This window comes from Callithrix jacchus, chromosome 10 (genome assembly GCF_049354715.1).
Source record: "Callithrix jacchus isolate 240 chromosome 10, calJac240_pri, whole genome shotgun sequence".
Taxonomy (NCBI): domain Eukaryota; kingdom Metazoa; phylum Chordata; class Mammalia; order Primates; family Cebidae; genus Callithrix; species Callithrix jacchus.
Genome location: NC_133511.1, coordinates 72,812,893 through 72,828,344, shown reverse-complemented (window position 1 = coordinate 72,828,344; position 15,452 = coordinate 72,812,893). Strand labels below are relative to the sequence as shown.

Below are 15,452 nucleotides of genomic sequence, written 5' to 3'. Positions count from 1 at the left end.
CTGCTATCTTTGTCCCAGAATGATGCCCACCAAATGTTAGTCTGATCAGTCCTTTTTGAGGTGACTCTTTGGATATACAGTGGTCAGGGAGCTGCTTGAGAAGGTGGTCTGTACTTTATAGGAGCTCAAGTGCTGAGCTGTAAGCTCCGTTGATCATTCAGGGCTGTTAGGCCAGTACGTTTAAGTCTGCTGCAGAACTCATACAACCCGTTTTTTCCTCAGATGCTCTGTCCTGGGGAGTTAGGGCTTTCTTTATGAGTATCCGTTGTACCTTCCTGTGCAGCTAGGAGGCAGTCTAGTCATTATTTGCCTGCTGAGGCTCTGCCCTGCTGTTGTGGGCTCTGCCCTGCTGCTATGGGCTCCACCCTGCTGCTGTGGGGTGCCCTGCTCCCGTGGGCTCCGCCCTGCTGTCGTGGGCTTTGCTCTGTTGCCATGGCTCTGTGCTACTGTCGTGGGCTCCGCCGTGCTGCTGCAGGCTCTGCCCTGTTGGTGGAGTCTCTCTGTTATGGTTGGTTGCCTTGGCAACGCGAGGCCTCTTCATCTTCACTGAGAGCTGCAATCCTGATTTGCTTCTACCGTGCCATCTTGGCTGTCCCCCCCAGAAATTCATAGTCTTAATGCTTTTTTTCAATGTTTAAATGCTAATGCTTCTAACTGTATTGCTATTAGTTTAAGATAAACATTCCTCATATTATGAAACTACCTCACAAAGAGACTGAATTTTATTAAATGCCTTTTCAGCATAAATTGAGGTAAATAATTTTTCCACATCATCCAATTAATGTGATAAATTATAATATGCCTCCTAACACCAGCCCACTCTTGCACTTCTAAGTCACAATAATCAGTGTATTTTAATTAAATGTTGAAATTTTCAAAAAGTTTAATACTAGATCTTTGCATATTCGTAAGTGACATTCATCTTTAAGTTTCTTGATAGTGCTGTTAGGTTTGAGAAATAAAATCCGAAGCCCCCAACTGACTGAATGGACCCCAAGGGAACCATGGAAAAACCTTGGAAGCTGAGTTCCCATTCATGTTAGGAGAGATGGGAGGTCAGACACACCACATTATTCCCTCTGACTAGCTAACTACCATTAGGCTTTCTTCCCCATAGGCTAAACAGAAACCAGCCCTTTCAAAAGACTCCACACTGGCCGAGTGCAGTGGCTCACACGTGTAATCTCAGTACTTTGGGAGACTGAGGCAGGTGGATCACGAGGTCAGAAGATCCAGACCAGCCTGGCCAACATGGTGAAACCCCGTCTCTACTAAAAATACAAAAATGAGCCCAGCATGGTGGCACGGTCCCAGTTACTCGGGAGGCTGAGGCAGAAGAATCACGTGAACCTGGGAGGCGGAGGTTGCATTGAGCTGAGATCGCACCACTACTGCACTCCAGCCTGGGTAACAGAGTGAGACTCTAAATAAATAAATAAATAAATAAATAAATAAATAAATAAATAAATAAGACTCCACACTTTTTTCTTCCCAATTAAAAAAAAAAAGACAAAAATTGTTCCTTCACTCCTTCCTGAGACATCTACTTCCTCTATTCCTTTTTACTTCAAGTGTTCACCTTATGTAAAATGTAGATCTACTGGGCACTAAAGTCTGAAAACTCTATAATCATTAAGCTCACTGCCACACCTCCTTTTAAAAGAAAAATACATAAATTCTAAACCTCTTGAGATGCTCTATGGAAAAAACAGCCACAGATGCATCAGTGACTCATATTTTTCCCAGATGCATTCTCAAGCTGGTTCAATAAATCCTGACAATTTGAGACTTATGCCTCAGTCACTCATTTTAGTTGTCAGATTGTATTATCAATAGTTTTCCATCTTTAAAAATGAATTGGAAAACCTGTCTTCTATAATGCTCTGAAATGATTTCAGAAATATAAGAATTTTCCCTTTTCTGACAGTCTGGTAGAAATTATCTTAAGAAACATTTACCTTTGTTGGCGTTTTCCTTGGGCTGCTTGAAAATCCTGTTGTCTGTGAAGGATGAGATGGTGACTGCAGCTCAAGATAGTGACAGACATCTCTATCATGTGAAAGAGGTGTCACCACTTCAGTGTATACTTTCTTTCTATGTTTTTTATAACAGCCCCAGGTAGCTTTCTCTAACTAGCAAGACTGTTCTCACTGGAAATCACCCTCAGAAAAGCTACCTCTCTATATATCACCTATGCCAAATGTCAGCAGTATCAGTTTTATGTAATATCAGCACCAGTAATATTACTTGCAAATTTTCATGAAAAACATTTGCCCCCTCTCACTGCCAAGGTCTATTCTCCAGTCCTGCCACATTGACCCAGGAAAAATTATATTAGTATGATTTCCTGGCTCCTTTCAAGGCACACAGTTCCTAAAACTTTGGGAATATTTGAAACAATAAGTGTTTTGCATGCTAATAAGATGGCTGGTAGCTAGAGGCTCCTGGATAGCTTCAGGACATGAGCTGGTTGCTAGGAGAACCAACCACATGATTAAAGGGTTGGAACTTTCAGCACCTCCCATCCCGACCTCCAAAGAAGCAAGGGGGTGCTGAAGGTTGAGTTTATTACAAAGCCCAGTGATTTAATTAGTCATGCCTACCAAATGAAGCTTCCACAAAAACATAAAAAGATAGAGTTCAGAAAGCTCCCTGGAAACTAAACACATCCATGTGCTGAGAGGGTGGCACAAGTTAAATCCACAGGAATAGAACCTTGCCCTATGTATCTCTGATATAGCTGTTCATTTGTATCATTTGTAATATTCTTTATAATAAATGGGGAGATGTAAGTAAAGTATTTCCCTGAGTTCTGTGAGTCATCCTAGCAAATTACGGAACGCAGGGAAAGAGAGTTGGGGGAACCCAGAATTATAGCCAGTTTGTCAGAAGTACAGGTCACAACCTGGGACTTGCAATTGGTACTTCAAATAGGGGACAGTCTTGTGAGACTGAGATCCTCACCTGTGAGATATAATGCTCTCTCCAGGGTGATAATGTCAGAATGGAATTGAAGTATAGGACACCAAGCTAGTGCTGGAAATTTGCTCGGTGTGGTAAAAACCCACACATTTGGGTGACCAAAACTGTGTGAGAATTGACTGTGTTGACAAGGAAAATGTGTTGGATTTTGCCTTACAATCAGTTAAGAGGCTTTATTATCTCCCACAGACAAGGAAAAAAACATTATATTTGTGGTGAACTAAAGAAGGCCAGAGATTCTTTGACACTACTCCAATCAATAATTGATTGCCCTAGAATCTGAGCTGGCCTGTACTGTTTTCACCAACAGAGGATTATGGAAGTGACTTTATGCCAGTTCTGGGCCTAGCTTTCATGAAAACTGGCAGCTTCCACTTGGCCCTTTCAAATCCTGAATCTTCGCCCTGCAGAAACCACATGGAGAGGCCCTAAGACTAGAGGGAATGTTAGAGTAGGTAGTTAGGTATGAGCAAGGCTGGTGAGAGGGTCCCCAGGAATGCCAACCAATTTTTGAGCTGTAGTCAGGCAATCATAAACCTTTTCCTCTGAGAAAATGAGCAGGACAAGGGAGGGCCCCCAGAGATGTCTAGCTCACCTCTGGTGAAGGACAGGTGACCATAAAACTATCCCTCTGAGACAATAAGTGGTCACAACTGGCACCACGAGGGAAAGGAGGCCTCCAACAGATAGAAAGCACCTGGAACCAGTGAACCACAATCCCTGATAAGGTTTTAAGCATGTGCAAAAGGGGGCAAGATGGTGGATGCTGACCTGTATATGACCTTCCTCTGGGGGAGCTTGACCAGTAAGGAAAAATCACCCCAAGAGAGCATGCACACTTCAGTAAACACACTGTGTATGGGGCCCCTCCCAATTGCTGGCAGGCCACAGCACATGGAATAATCAAGCAACAACCTACCCAAGGGAGGGCTCAGTGGAGGAGAACACAGAGACTAGAAGATGAGTCACTGTAAAAGTCCCAGGGCAAGGATCAAGAGAGAGACACTTGAATCTCTCAAATTGCCTGCTTGGTTTCTTCCAAGTGTACTTTGCTTTTTTGCTTTCTTTAATAAAATACACCTCTGCTTTAAACCTACTTCTGCCTCTCAGTTGAATTCTGTCTTCTGAGGGGACAGGGACGGAAACTACTGCAAACCACTGCTGCTGGTAACAAAGAGGGATCTGGCCCAATCCAGCCTTGTAGCCATCCCTGCCAAGGCGACAGATGTGTAGAAGTTACCTGGGGCCTCCAGAGCAACCTGGCTGCAAGATGAATACCATCAAGAGACCCCAAGTGATGCCACATGGAGGATAAGAATGCTCAGCTGGGCCCTTTCTGAATTCCAATCCAAGTTATGAGATTTAATAAAATGGTTATTGTTTTAAGCCACCAAGTTTTGGGATAGTTTGTTACACAGCAGTAAATAACCAGAACAATTTTTCACACCAAAAAATTTTATTGTGTCATGTTTTTGCCAAATGAAAGACTCTGTTTCTAGCTCTACCCCAAATAACCTTATATCCTCTTAAAGGAAATTAATTTCCTTATCTTTACGATAAGCTACAGAAAGTATTTATTGTAGAAGTAGACTCCCATTTCTACTTAAACTAGTGATTCTCAACTATTACTATACTTAAGAATTTGCCTGGGAAATTATAAAACATGCTGGTTCCTCAGGGCCCTCACCCAGACATTCTGATTTGGTAAGTCTAGTGTGGGGTTCAGGAATCTCCATTTTAAGACAGATACCCAAGTGATCTTGACACTGGTGATTCCAAAAACACACATGGAGACACATTTTAATAAAAGGTGCCAGAGATAGCGGGCTGCAAACTAAACCAGGTCAGTGGAAGTAAGGAAAAAACAAGACACTTTAACTGATCTTCCCAGTCCCCATCCTTCAGCCTCATATCCAGGCTTCCCTTATCTTCATTCTTAAGCTCTATCTCCAATTAAAAACATATTATACTTTCCAGAGAGTTTGATGCTTTTCATTTTATTTTAGCCTTTCAACCCCTGTGTGAAGTAGAACATTTTACAGAGAAGTGGGTGAACAGTATCACAAGTTACCAAGTGCACTATCTCTGGGCATAGAGTATCTAATGTTAAGCACCCAAGTGCCAGTATTTATTTATTGATTGATTGGAATGTCAGGTTCTTCAAATCAGAAACACCGCCACCAAGACCCATCTTCTTCATTATGATAGTTACAATCTGGCTTAATGATTAAGTGTGGATTGCTAACTCCCACAGCTTCCAGCAGCTTCTGGGCTTTCTCATCAAATGCCTCTTTGCACAACCTGAGAAAACAAGGGAACATCTCTTTTCCTGCACTCAATTTCCCTACGGCCCTCTACTTTCTCTGTAAAGAATTTATTTCAGGAGAAAAAGAAACCATTCCGTTAAAATAGAGAGACTATTACAACATAGGTGAGGAGGGGGAAGGGAACTGAGAGAGATACAGTGAGGGAGATAGAGCAGTTGAAGGAAGATAGAATATATTAACATAAGAGAAAGAGAAACTGATTAAAATTAAAAAGAATCCTCCAAGAGCCTTACTATCCAAGCAAAATTAATACTACCCACTAATAGTAATGAAAACAGCTAACACATTTATTGCTTATTATTATGCTAGGCACTGTTCTAAGTACTTGATTCAGATCTTCACAATAACCTTATGGGTAGATTTTATCATTTCACGCTTTTTACAGATAAGCAAATCCAAACTAAGAACAATGGAGGACTAGCCTTAATTAAACATTTAGTAAGTGGTAGGGTCAGAATTTGAACTCAGCTAGGCTGGTTCCAGAGTACTCAACATTTAAGTACCATGCTATATTGTGTCTCTCAAAATTCAATGTTCTATGAGAGAAAAACAAGTGTCTAGAATATACCCAAGGATATACAATCAGGTTGATTTTGAGCCCTACAATAAATGAGTGGCTCCCCAAATTCCTCATTACAGGAAATGCTCCTTATGAGAAGCCAATGGAGACTTACCCTAGAACTTGTAGTTTACACTCAGAAGACTTCAAGACTTCACATAACTTCCCAATTCCTTCATATCCTAAGATATTCTGTGTCAGGTTCATTTTTGTCAGTCTTTGGTTGCTGCTAAGAGCAGAGGAAAGATCTTGACAGCAGAGAGATGTCAAACCACAGTATTCCAAACTGTAGAGAAGAGAGACAACAGACAACAATGACTTTATTTGATGACAGAGAATAAGCCCACAGGAGATCTGTGAACTCAAAATGGAGGATAATTCAAGAAACTTTAAGAAATGAGCAGTTAGTATAATTCAAGGACTGTAAGTACTTACAATATTCATTATTACCAAATATTTGTAGGCTGAACTTATCCATTCCAAAATCATGAATTACAAATTTGTAATTATTGTTTAAGGAATAAATAAAACATGCAAACACATTACAAAATACTATGAAGCAACTGAATCACTGAACAACACTAAAAATATAACAGTATAACAAGATATTAGAAGCTTGGTAGTGAGTACTTAAAAGGAAAGGAATAGGCCAGGCATTGTGGCCTGTCATCCAAGCACTTTGGGAGACTTAGGTGGGCAGATAACCTGAGGTCAGGAGTTTGAGACCAACCCTGCCAACATGGGGAAATCTCATCTCTACTAAGACACAAAATTAGCTTGGCCTGGTGGCATGCACCTGTAATCCCAGCTACTCGGGAGGCTGAGGCAGGAGAATTGCCTGAACCTGGGAGATGAAGGTTGTAGAGAGACAAGATCACACCACTGCACTCTAACCTGAGTGACAGAGCAAGACTTCATCTCAAAAAAAAAAAGCAAGGAATATAATAAGGTCTTAGGCATCATGCCATTGATGCAAATAAAAATGCAATTCTATGGCACATTTCAAATACATTAGGTCAGCTGCCTATAGGTGGAAAGGAGAATGGCTAAGAGAGATAAATTAACCAACCCACCCCCATCAGTCAAGGGCCTCTGCACAAGCTAATAGTATATATTGAGGAACTGAGGAACTATGTCAACTTCAACTTTCTGCACCAAACATTCTCCTAACCAATTTGAATCTAACTTTCATCTTATGTTTACCTGGCCATTGAACAACTAAGCATATATATAGATGTTGAGCATACAAAACTTTTTTTTTGTTAAGTGATCAAATTTATGTGATGAAGAGATGGTCCCACTAATATGAGACAGGGCATGTAAATATCAGAAAAATCTTCCTTAGGGCGAAAAATCATTATAAAACATAAAGTGTTATCATGAATTCATCAGGAAATAGAGTAATTTTACATTTGCTGTCACAAATTACAGTCTCAAAATATGGAAGGCAGAAACAAACAGAACTACAGAGTAAAAGACTCAAATCTAGACTTTTGATGAAAATTTTAACATATTTTTCACAGTAACTGAGTTATCTGGAAAAAATCACTAAAATTTAGATAGTTTGAACAGAATTAATAGTGTTAATTAAGTGATACAGAATACTGCAACTGGCCAGGCACAGTAGCTGGCACATGTAATCCCAGCACTTTGGGAGGCTGAAGAAACAGGGTGACTTGAGACCAGGAATTTGAGACCAGCTTTAATAACAGAGCAAGACCTCATCTCTACAAAAAAAAAAAATAGCCAGACAAGGTAGAGCACACCAGTAGTCCTAGCTACTCATGAGGCTGGGAGGATTGGTTGCCTAGCTGACTGCAGTCTACAGTGAGCATTGATCATATGACTGCACTCCAGCCTGGGTGACAGAACAAGACCCTGTCTTTAGAAAAAAATAAAAATTAAATTAAAACCAATATTTTTTCATGTTCTTTTTAAGTGTGTTTAGAGTCATGTAGCAAATGACAACAAACTTCAAAGAACAGCATTCACACACACTATGTTCTCAGACAACAATTCTACAGACTGAATATGAAAAGGTAAGAAAAGCCTTGTGTGTGAAAATTAAGGAGTATGTTTAAAAATAACCTATTAACTGAAGAAAAAAGTTATATGGACATTTAAAAATATTGTGGACTCAAAAACAACAAAAACACTGTATACAATATCAAAATCTTATGATAAAGTTAATGTAATCATTTGAAAAGAAGTGTTGGAGAAGAAAAAGAAAACATATGATCTAAGCATCCAATTCAATAATTTAGTAAATGGTAAAATAAACCCAACAAAAGTACAATGAAATAAATAAGATAAAAACATAGATTAATGAAATCGAATGAAGAGGTACAATAGAGGGCATCAATGTTGTGTACTTTGAATACAAAAATAAAGAAAGGGTCAAATTCAATATCAGAAATGAGAAAAAGACATCAATATAGATGATTAAGAAGTTAAGCAAATAATATTAGATGCCTGCCAATAAGTTTTAAAATTTAGATAACATAGATAAAAATCAACAGTATTTACTTACCAAAAAGTACTCCATGAGAAAGAGGAAATCTAAATATTTTAAAAACAGAATCAGAAGTCAAAAATCCTACACACAATGGAAACTCCAGATTAGATTACTTCAAAAATTTCAAGGAAAAAATAATTTCAATCTTACAAAAATCCTTTCAGGAAACTAAAAGATAAGGAATGCTCCTGAACTCATTTTATGAAAATACTGTAATTTTGATACAAAAACTTCATGAAGACTGCACAAGAAAAAAAATTATAATCTCCATTATGAACAAAGATGTTCAAATGCTGTTACTAACATTAACACAGTAAATTACACAATGTATATAGGACATATGACCAAGTTGGTTTTAGTCCAAAAATGCAAGGTTGATATATTGCATACATCAATGTGATTCATCACATTTGGCAAACTTCTTCAAGGATAAGCAACTTCAGCAAAGTCTCAGGATACAATATCAATGTGTAAAAATCACCAGAATTTTTATACACCAATAATAGACAAACAGCCAAATCATGAGCGAACTCTCATTCACAATTGCTACAAAGAGAATAAAATACCTAGGAACATAACTTAAAAGGAATGTGAAGGACCTCTTCAAGGATAACTACAAACCGCTGCTCAAGAAAATAAGAGAGGACATGAACAAATGGAAAAACATTCCATGCTCATAGATAGAATCAATATTATAAAAATGGCCATAGTGCCCAAAGTAGTTTACAGATTCAACGCTATCCCCATCAAGCTACCATTGACATGCTTCACAGAACTATAAAAAACTACTTTATATTTCATATGGAGCTAGAAAAGAGCCTGTATATCCAAGAAAATCCTAACCAAAAAGAACAAAGCTGGAGGAATCATGCTACTTGACTTCAAACTGTACTACAAGGCTACAGTAACAAAAACAGCATGGTACTGGTACCAAAACAGATAAATAGATGAATGGAAAATAACAGAGGCCTTACAAATAATACCACACATCTACAACCATCCGATCTTTGGCAAACCTGACAAAAACAAGCAATGCAGAAAGGATTCCCTATTTAATAAATGGTGTTGAAAAAACTGGCTAGCCATATGCAGAAAACTGAAACTAGATCCCTTCCTTACACCTTATACAAAAATTAGCTCAAGGTGTATTAAAGACTTAAACCTAACACCTAAAACCATAAAAACCCCTAGAAGAAAATGTAGGCAATATCATTCAGGATATAGGCATGGACAAAGAATTCATGACTAAAATACCAAAAGCAATGGCAACAAAAACCAAAATAGACAAATGGGATCCAGTTAAACTAAAGAACTCTTTACAGCAAAAGAAACTATCATCACAGTGAAAAGGCAACATATAAAATGGGAGAAAAATTTTGCAACTATCCATCTGACAAAGGGCTAATATCCAGAATCTATCAGGAACTTAAATTTACAAGAAAAAACAACCCCATCAAATAGTGGGTGAAGGATATGAACAGACACTTCTCAAAAGACGTTTATGCAGCCAACAAACATATGAAAAAGAAAGCTCATCATCACTGGTCATTAGAGAAACCACAATAAGATACCATCTCATGCCAGTTAGAATGGTGATCACTAAAATGTCAGGAAACAACAGGTGCTGGAGAGGATGTAGAGAAATAAGAACGAATGCTTTTACACTGTTGGTGGGAGTGTAAATTAGTTCAACCATTGTGGAAGACAGTGTGGCAATTCCTCAAGGATCTAGAACCAGAAATACCATTTGACCCAGCAATCCCATTACTGGGTATATTATCCAAAGGATTACAAGTCATTCTACTATAAAGACACATACACACACAAGTTTATTGCAGCACTATTCACAATAGCAAAGACTTGGAACGAACCCAAATCCCATTACTGATAGACTGGATAAAGGAAATGTGGCACATATACACCATGGAATACAATGCAGCCATAAAAAGGATGCATTCATGACCTTGGCAGGGACACAGATGAAGCTAGAAACCACCATTCTCAGCAAACTAACACAGGAACAGAAAACTAAACACCACAAAGGTCTGGAGGGGGATCCAAGATGGCCAAGTAGGAGATCTGGATTGCAGCTCCCAGAGAGAGCATGGAGGGTGAGTGGTCGCAGCATTTCCAGACAGATTTTTATTGCCCACAGACCAGGAGATGCCTGGGTAGAGGAGTGCCACGGGTCTCCAGCGTGGCTGCTTCAGCCAGTGCAGCTCTTTCAGTGAGCACGGTGGGTCTCCATGGGTCTCCACACAAAAAACTCACACAGGTCTGGGTGCTGTTTCAGCTGGTGATGAGCTCCTGAGAGACAGAGTCATCCATTCAACTGATAAAAAAGAGGACTAAAATAGGGAGCCAGGCCAGGAGATTTCCAGGCAAAAAAGTATCAGGAGTGACCAGCATGGCTGTTTCAGCTGGTGCAGTGGGTCTCTGCACAAGAACACCCACAAATCTGGGCGCCATTTCAACTGGTGACTGGCACACCTGGGAGACAGAGTTGCCTGTTCAACTGAAAAAAAGGGGTCTGAGGAAGGGAGCCAGGTGATCAGGCATGGCTGGTCCCACCCCCACAAAGACCAGCAATCTGAAACGCTCTGCATTGAGAGTTTCACAGCAAGCACAGCTGAACCCAGGATGGTCCAGCTCTGTGGGGGAGGGGCGTCCACCATTACCAAGGCAGTCCACCACTACAGAGGTAGTCTTCCATTGCTGAGGTGGTCAGCCATTGTCAAGGCAGTCTGCCATTACAGAGAGAGTCCGCCATTACAGAGGCTGGCTGCCATTGCCAAGGCAGTTCTAACTATACCCCTATTAACAGGACGGCAGGGAAGTTCACACGGCAGCTGGTCAGAGCCCACAGCAGCTCAACAATGCCTCTGCTGGCAGACTGTGACTAGGCTGGCCTCCTGACTGGGCAGGGCATCCCTGAAAAAAGGCAGCAGCATGACAAAGACTTATAAATAAAGCCCTACCTTCCTGGGACAGAGCACCTGGGGAAAAAAGGCTGTTCAGAGTTCTGCTGCAGCAGACTTAAATGTACCTGCCCAGCAGCTCTGAATGGAACAACAGAGCTCACATCTCAGCACTTGAGCTCCTATAAAGGATAGACTGTCTCCTCAAGCAGCTCCCTGACCCCTGTATATCCAAAAAGTCACCTCATAAAGGAGAGCTCAGACTAATATCTGGCAGGTATACTTCTGGGACAAAGATAGCAGAAGAAGAAACTGGCAACAACACTTACTGTTCTGCAGATACTGCAGGTGAGCCCCAGGCAAGCAGGGTCTGGAGTGGACGCCCAGCAGTCCTACAGCAGAGGGGCCTCTTAGAAGGAAAACTATAAAACAGAAAGAAATAACTTCATCATCAACAAACGGGACGTCCACTCAGAGACCTCATCTGAAAGTCACCAACTACAAAGACCACAGGTAAATAAATCCACAAAATAGGAAGAAACCAGTGAAAAAAGGATGAAAACACCCAAAACAAGAACATCTCTCCTCCTCCAAGGGATCACAACTCCTCACCAGCAAGGGAACAAGGCTGTATGGGGAAAGAGTCTGATGGATTGACAGAAACAGGCTTCAGAAGGTGAGTAATAAGAAACATCTCTGAGCTAAAAAACATATTCTAACCCAAGCAAAGAAACTAAGAACCTTGAAAAAACATTTGATGAAATGCTAATGAGAATAAACAGCTTAGAAAGGAACATAAATGAATTGATGGAGCTGAAAAACACAACATGAGAACTTCGCAAAGCATACACAAGTTTCAATAGCCGAATTGACCAAGCAGAAGAAAGGATATCAGAGGTTGAAGATTAACTCAATGAAATAAAACAAGAAGGCAAGATTAGAGAAACAAGAGTAAAAAGAAATGAACAAAGCCTCCAAGAAATATGTGATTATGTGAAAGTACTTAATCTATGTTTGATAGGTGTACCTGAATATGACAGAGAGAATAAATCCAATCTGGAAAACACTCTTCAGGATATTATCCAGGAAAACTTCCCCAACTTAGCAAAGCAGGCCAATATTCAAGTCCAGGAAATACAGAAACCACCACAGAGATATTCCTCAAGAAGAGCAACCGCAAGGCACATAATTGTCAGATTCACCAGAGTTGAAATGAAGGAGAAAATGCTAAGGGTAGCCAGAGAGAAAGGTCAGGTCACCCCCAAAGGGAAGCCCATCAGACTCACAGCAGATCTCTCAGCTGAAACCTGACAAGCCAGAAGAGAGTGGGGTCCAATATTCAGCATCCTTAAACAAAAGAACTTTCAACCTAGGATTTCATATCCAGCCAAGCTAAGTTTCATAAGCAAAGGAGAAATAAAATCCTTTATGAATAAGCAGTTACTCAGAGATTTCATCACCATCAGGCCTACTTTACAAGAGCTCCTGAAAGAAGCACTAAACATAGAAAGGAACAACCAGTACTAGCCACTACAAAAACGTACCAAATGGTACAGAGCATCAACACAATGAAGAAACTGCATCAACTAACAGGCAAAACAACCAGCTAGCATCAAAATGGCAGGATCAAATTCACACATAACAATATTAACCTTTGAATGGGCTTGTTTGTTTTTTTCCTGTAAATCTGCTTGAGTTGTTTGTAAATTCTGGATATCAGCCCTTTGTCAGATGGGTAGACTGCAAAAATTTTTTCCCATTCTGTTGGTTGCCGATCCACTCTAGTGACTGTTTCTTTTGCCGTGCAGAAGCTGTGGAGTTTCATTAGGTCCCATTTGTCTATTTTGGCTTTTGTTGCCAATGCTCTTGGTGTTTTGTTCATGAAGTCCTTGCCTACTCCTATGTCCTGGATAGTTTTGCCTAGATTTCCTTCTAGGGTTTTTATGGTGCCAGGTCTTATGTTTAAGTCTTTAATCCATCTGGAGTTAATTTTAGTGTAAGGTGTCAGGAAGGGGTCCAGTTTCTGCTTTCTGCACATGGCTAGCCAGTTTTCCCAACACCATTTGTTAAACATGGAATCCTTGCCCCATTGCTTATTTTTGTCAGGTTTATCAAAGATTGTATAGTTGTATGTATGTTGTGTTGCCTCCGGTGCCACAGGAACAGAAAATGAAACACCGCATATTCTCACTCATAGGTGGGTGATGAAAAATGAGAACACATGGACACAGAAAGGGGAGTACTAAACACTGGGGTCTATTGGGGGGAAAAGGGGAGGGCCAGTGGGAGGGGGAGGTGGGGAGGGATAGCCTGGGGAGAAATGCCAAATGTGGGTGAAGGGGAGAAGAAAAGCAAAGCACACTGCCATGTGTGTACCTACGCAACTGTCTTGCATGCTCTGCTCATGTACCCCAAAACCTATAATCCAATAAAAAATTTAAAAATAAAAAAAAAAAAAAAAAAAAAAAAAAAAAAAGAAAAAAAAAAAAAAAAAACAATATTAACCTTAAATGTAAATAGGCTAAATGTCCCCATAAAAAGACACAGACTGGAAAATTGGATAAAAAGCCAAAACTCATCAGTGTGCTGTATCCAAGAAACCCATCTCACATGGAAGGATACATATAGGCTCAAAATAAAGGGATGGAGGAAGATTTACCAAGCAAATGGAGAGCAAAAAACAGCAGAAGTTGCAATCCTGGTCTCTGATAAAATAGACTTTAAACCAACAAAAATAAAAAGATACAAAGAAGGACATTACATAATGGTAAAAGGATCAATGCTACAAGAAGAGCTAATGGTCCTAAATATATATGCACCCAATACAGGAGCATCCAGATACATAAAGCAAGTTCTTAATGACTTACAAAGAGACTTAGACTCCCACACAATAATAGTGGGAGACTTTAGTGCCAATACTAGACCAATCAACAAGACAGAAAACTAACAAGAATATACAGGACTTGAACTCAGACCTGGAACAAGCAAACCTAATAGACAGGTACAGAACTCTCCACCCCAAATACACAGAATATACATTCTTCTCAGCACCACATCACACCTACTCTAAAAATGACCACATAATGGGAAGTAAATCACTCCTCAGGAAATGCAAAAGAATGGAAATCATAAGTCTCTCAGACCACCGTGCAATCAAGTTAGAACTCAGAATTCAGAAACTAACACAGAACCACACAGCTTCATGGAAACTGTACAACTGGCTCTTGAATGCTGACTGGCTAAACAACAAAATGAAGGCAGAGATAAAGATGTTCTTTGAAACCAAGGAGAATGAAGACACAACATACCACAATCTCTGGGACACATTTAAAGCAGTGTATACAGGAAAATATATAGCAATAAATGCCCACATGAGAAGAAAGGAAAGATCTCAAATTGACACCCTATCATCAGAATTGAAAGAGCTAGACGAGAAAGATCAAAAAAACTCAAAACCTAACAGAAGACAAGAAATAACTTACATCAGAGCAGAACTGAAGGAGATACAGACACAAAAATCCCTTCAAAAAATCAGTAAATCCAGAAGCTGGTTTTTTGAAAAGATCAACAAAATAGACCACTACCCAGATTAATAAAAAATAAGAGAGAAGATAATCAAATAGATGCAATAAAAAAATGATAAAGGGCATATCACAAGATTCCAAACAAAATACAAACTACGATCGGAGATTCCTACAAACAACTCTGTGCACACAAACCAGTAAACCTGGAAAAAATGGATAAATTCCTAGACACTTGCATCCTCCTAAGCCTAAGCAGGAAGAAGTCAAAACCCTGAATAGAGCAATAACAAGGGCTGAAGTTGAGGCAGCAATTAGTAGCCTACCCACCAAAAAAAAAAAAAGCCCAGGTCCAGATGGGTTCACAGCTGAATTCTACCAAACATACAAAGAGGAGATGGTACCACTCCTTCTGAAACTATTCCAAACAATCCAAAAAGAGGGAATCCTTCCCAAAACATTTTATGAGACCACCATCATCCTAATACCAAAACCCTGAAGAGACTCAACAGGAAAAGAAAACTTCAGGCAAATAACCATGATAAACATAGATGCAAAAATCTTCAATAAAATGCTGGCAAACCAATTGCAACAGCACATAAAAAAGCTTATCCATCACGATCAAGTAGG

The 15,452-nt window shown here is 39.8% G+C and overlaps 1 protein-coding gene across 1 annotated transcript in view; it reads right to left on the bottom strand.

Moving 5' to 3' along the window:
• Nucleotides 1–5,058: 5,058 nt before the first annotated feature.
• NLRP14 (NLR family pyrin domain containing 14) overlaps nucleotides 5,059–15,452 on the bottom strand; it is a 128,002-nt gene continuing 117,608 nt past the window's right edge. Inside the window, exons 11-12 of the mRNA XM_017977872.5 lie at nucleotides 5,984–6,154; nucleotides 5,059–5,283 (exon numbers count right to left, since the gene is read on the bottom strand). Of these exons, the coding sequence (XP_017833361.2) occupies nucleotides 5,148–5,283; nucleotides 5,984–6,154 (307 nt within the window). The 3' untranslated portion in view covers nucleotides 5,059–5,147. The remainder of the gene's footprint in view (nucleotides 5,284–5,983; nucleotides 6,155–15,452) is intronic.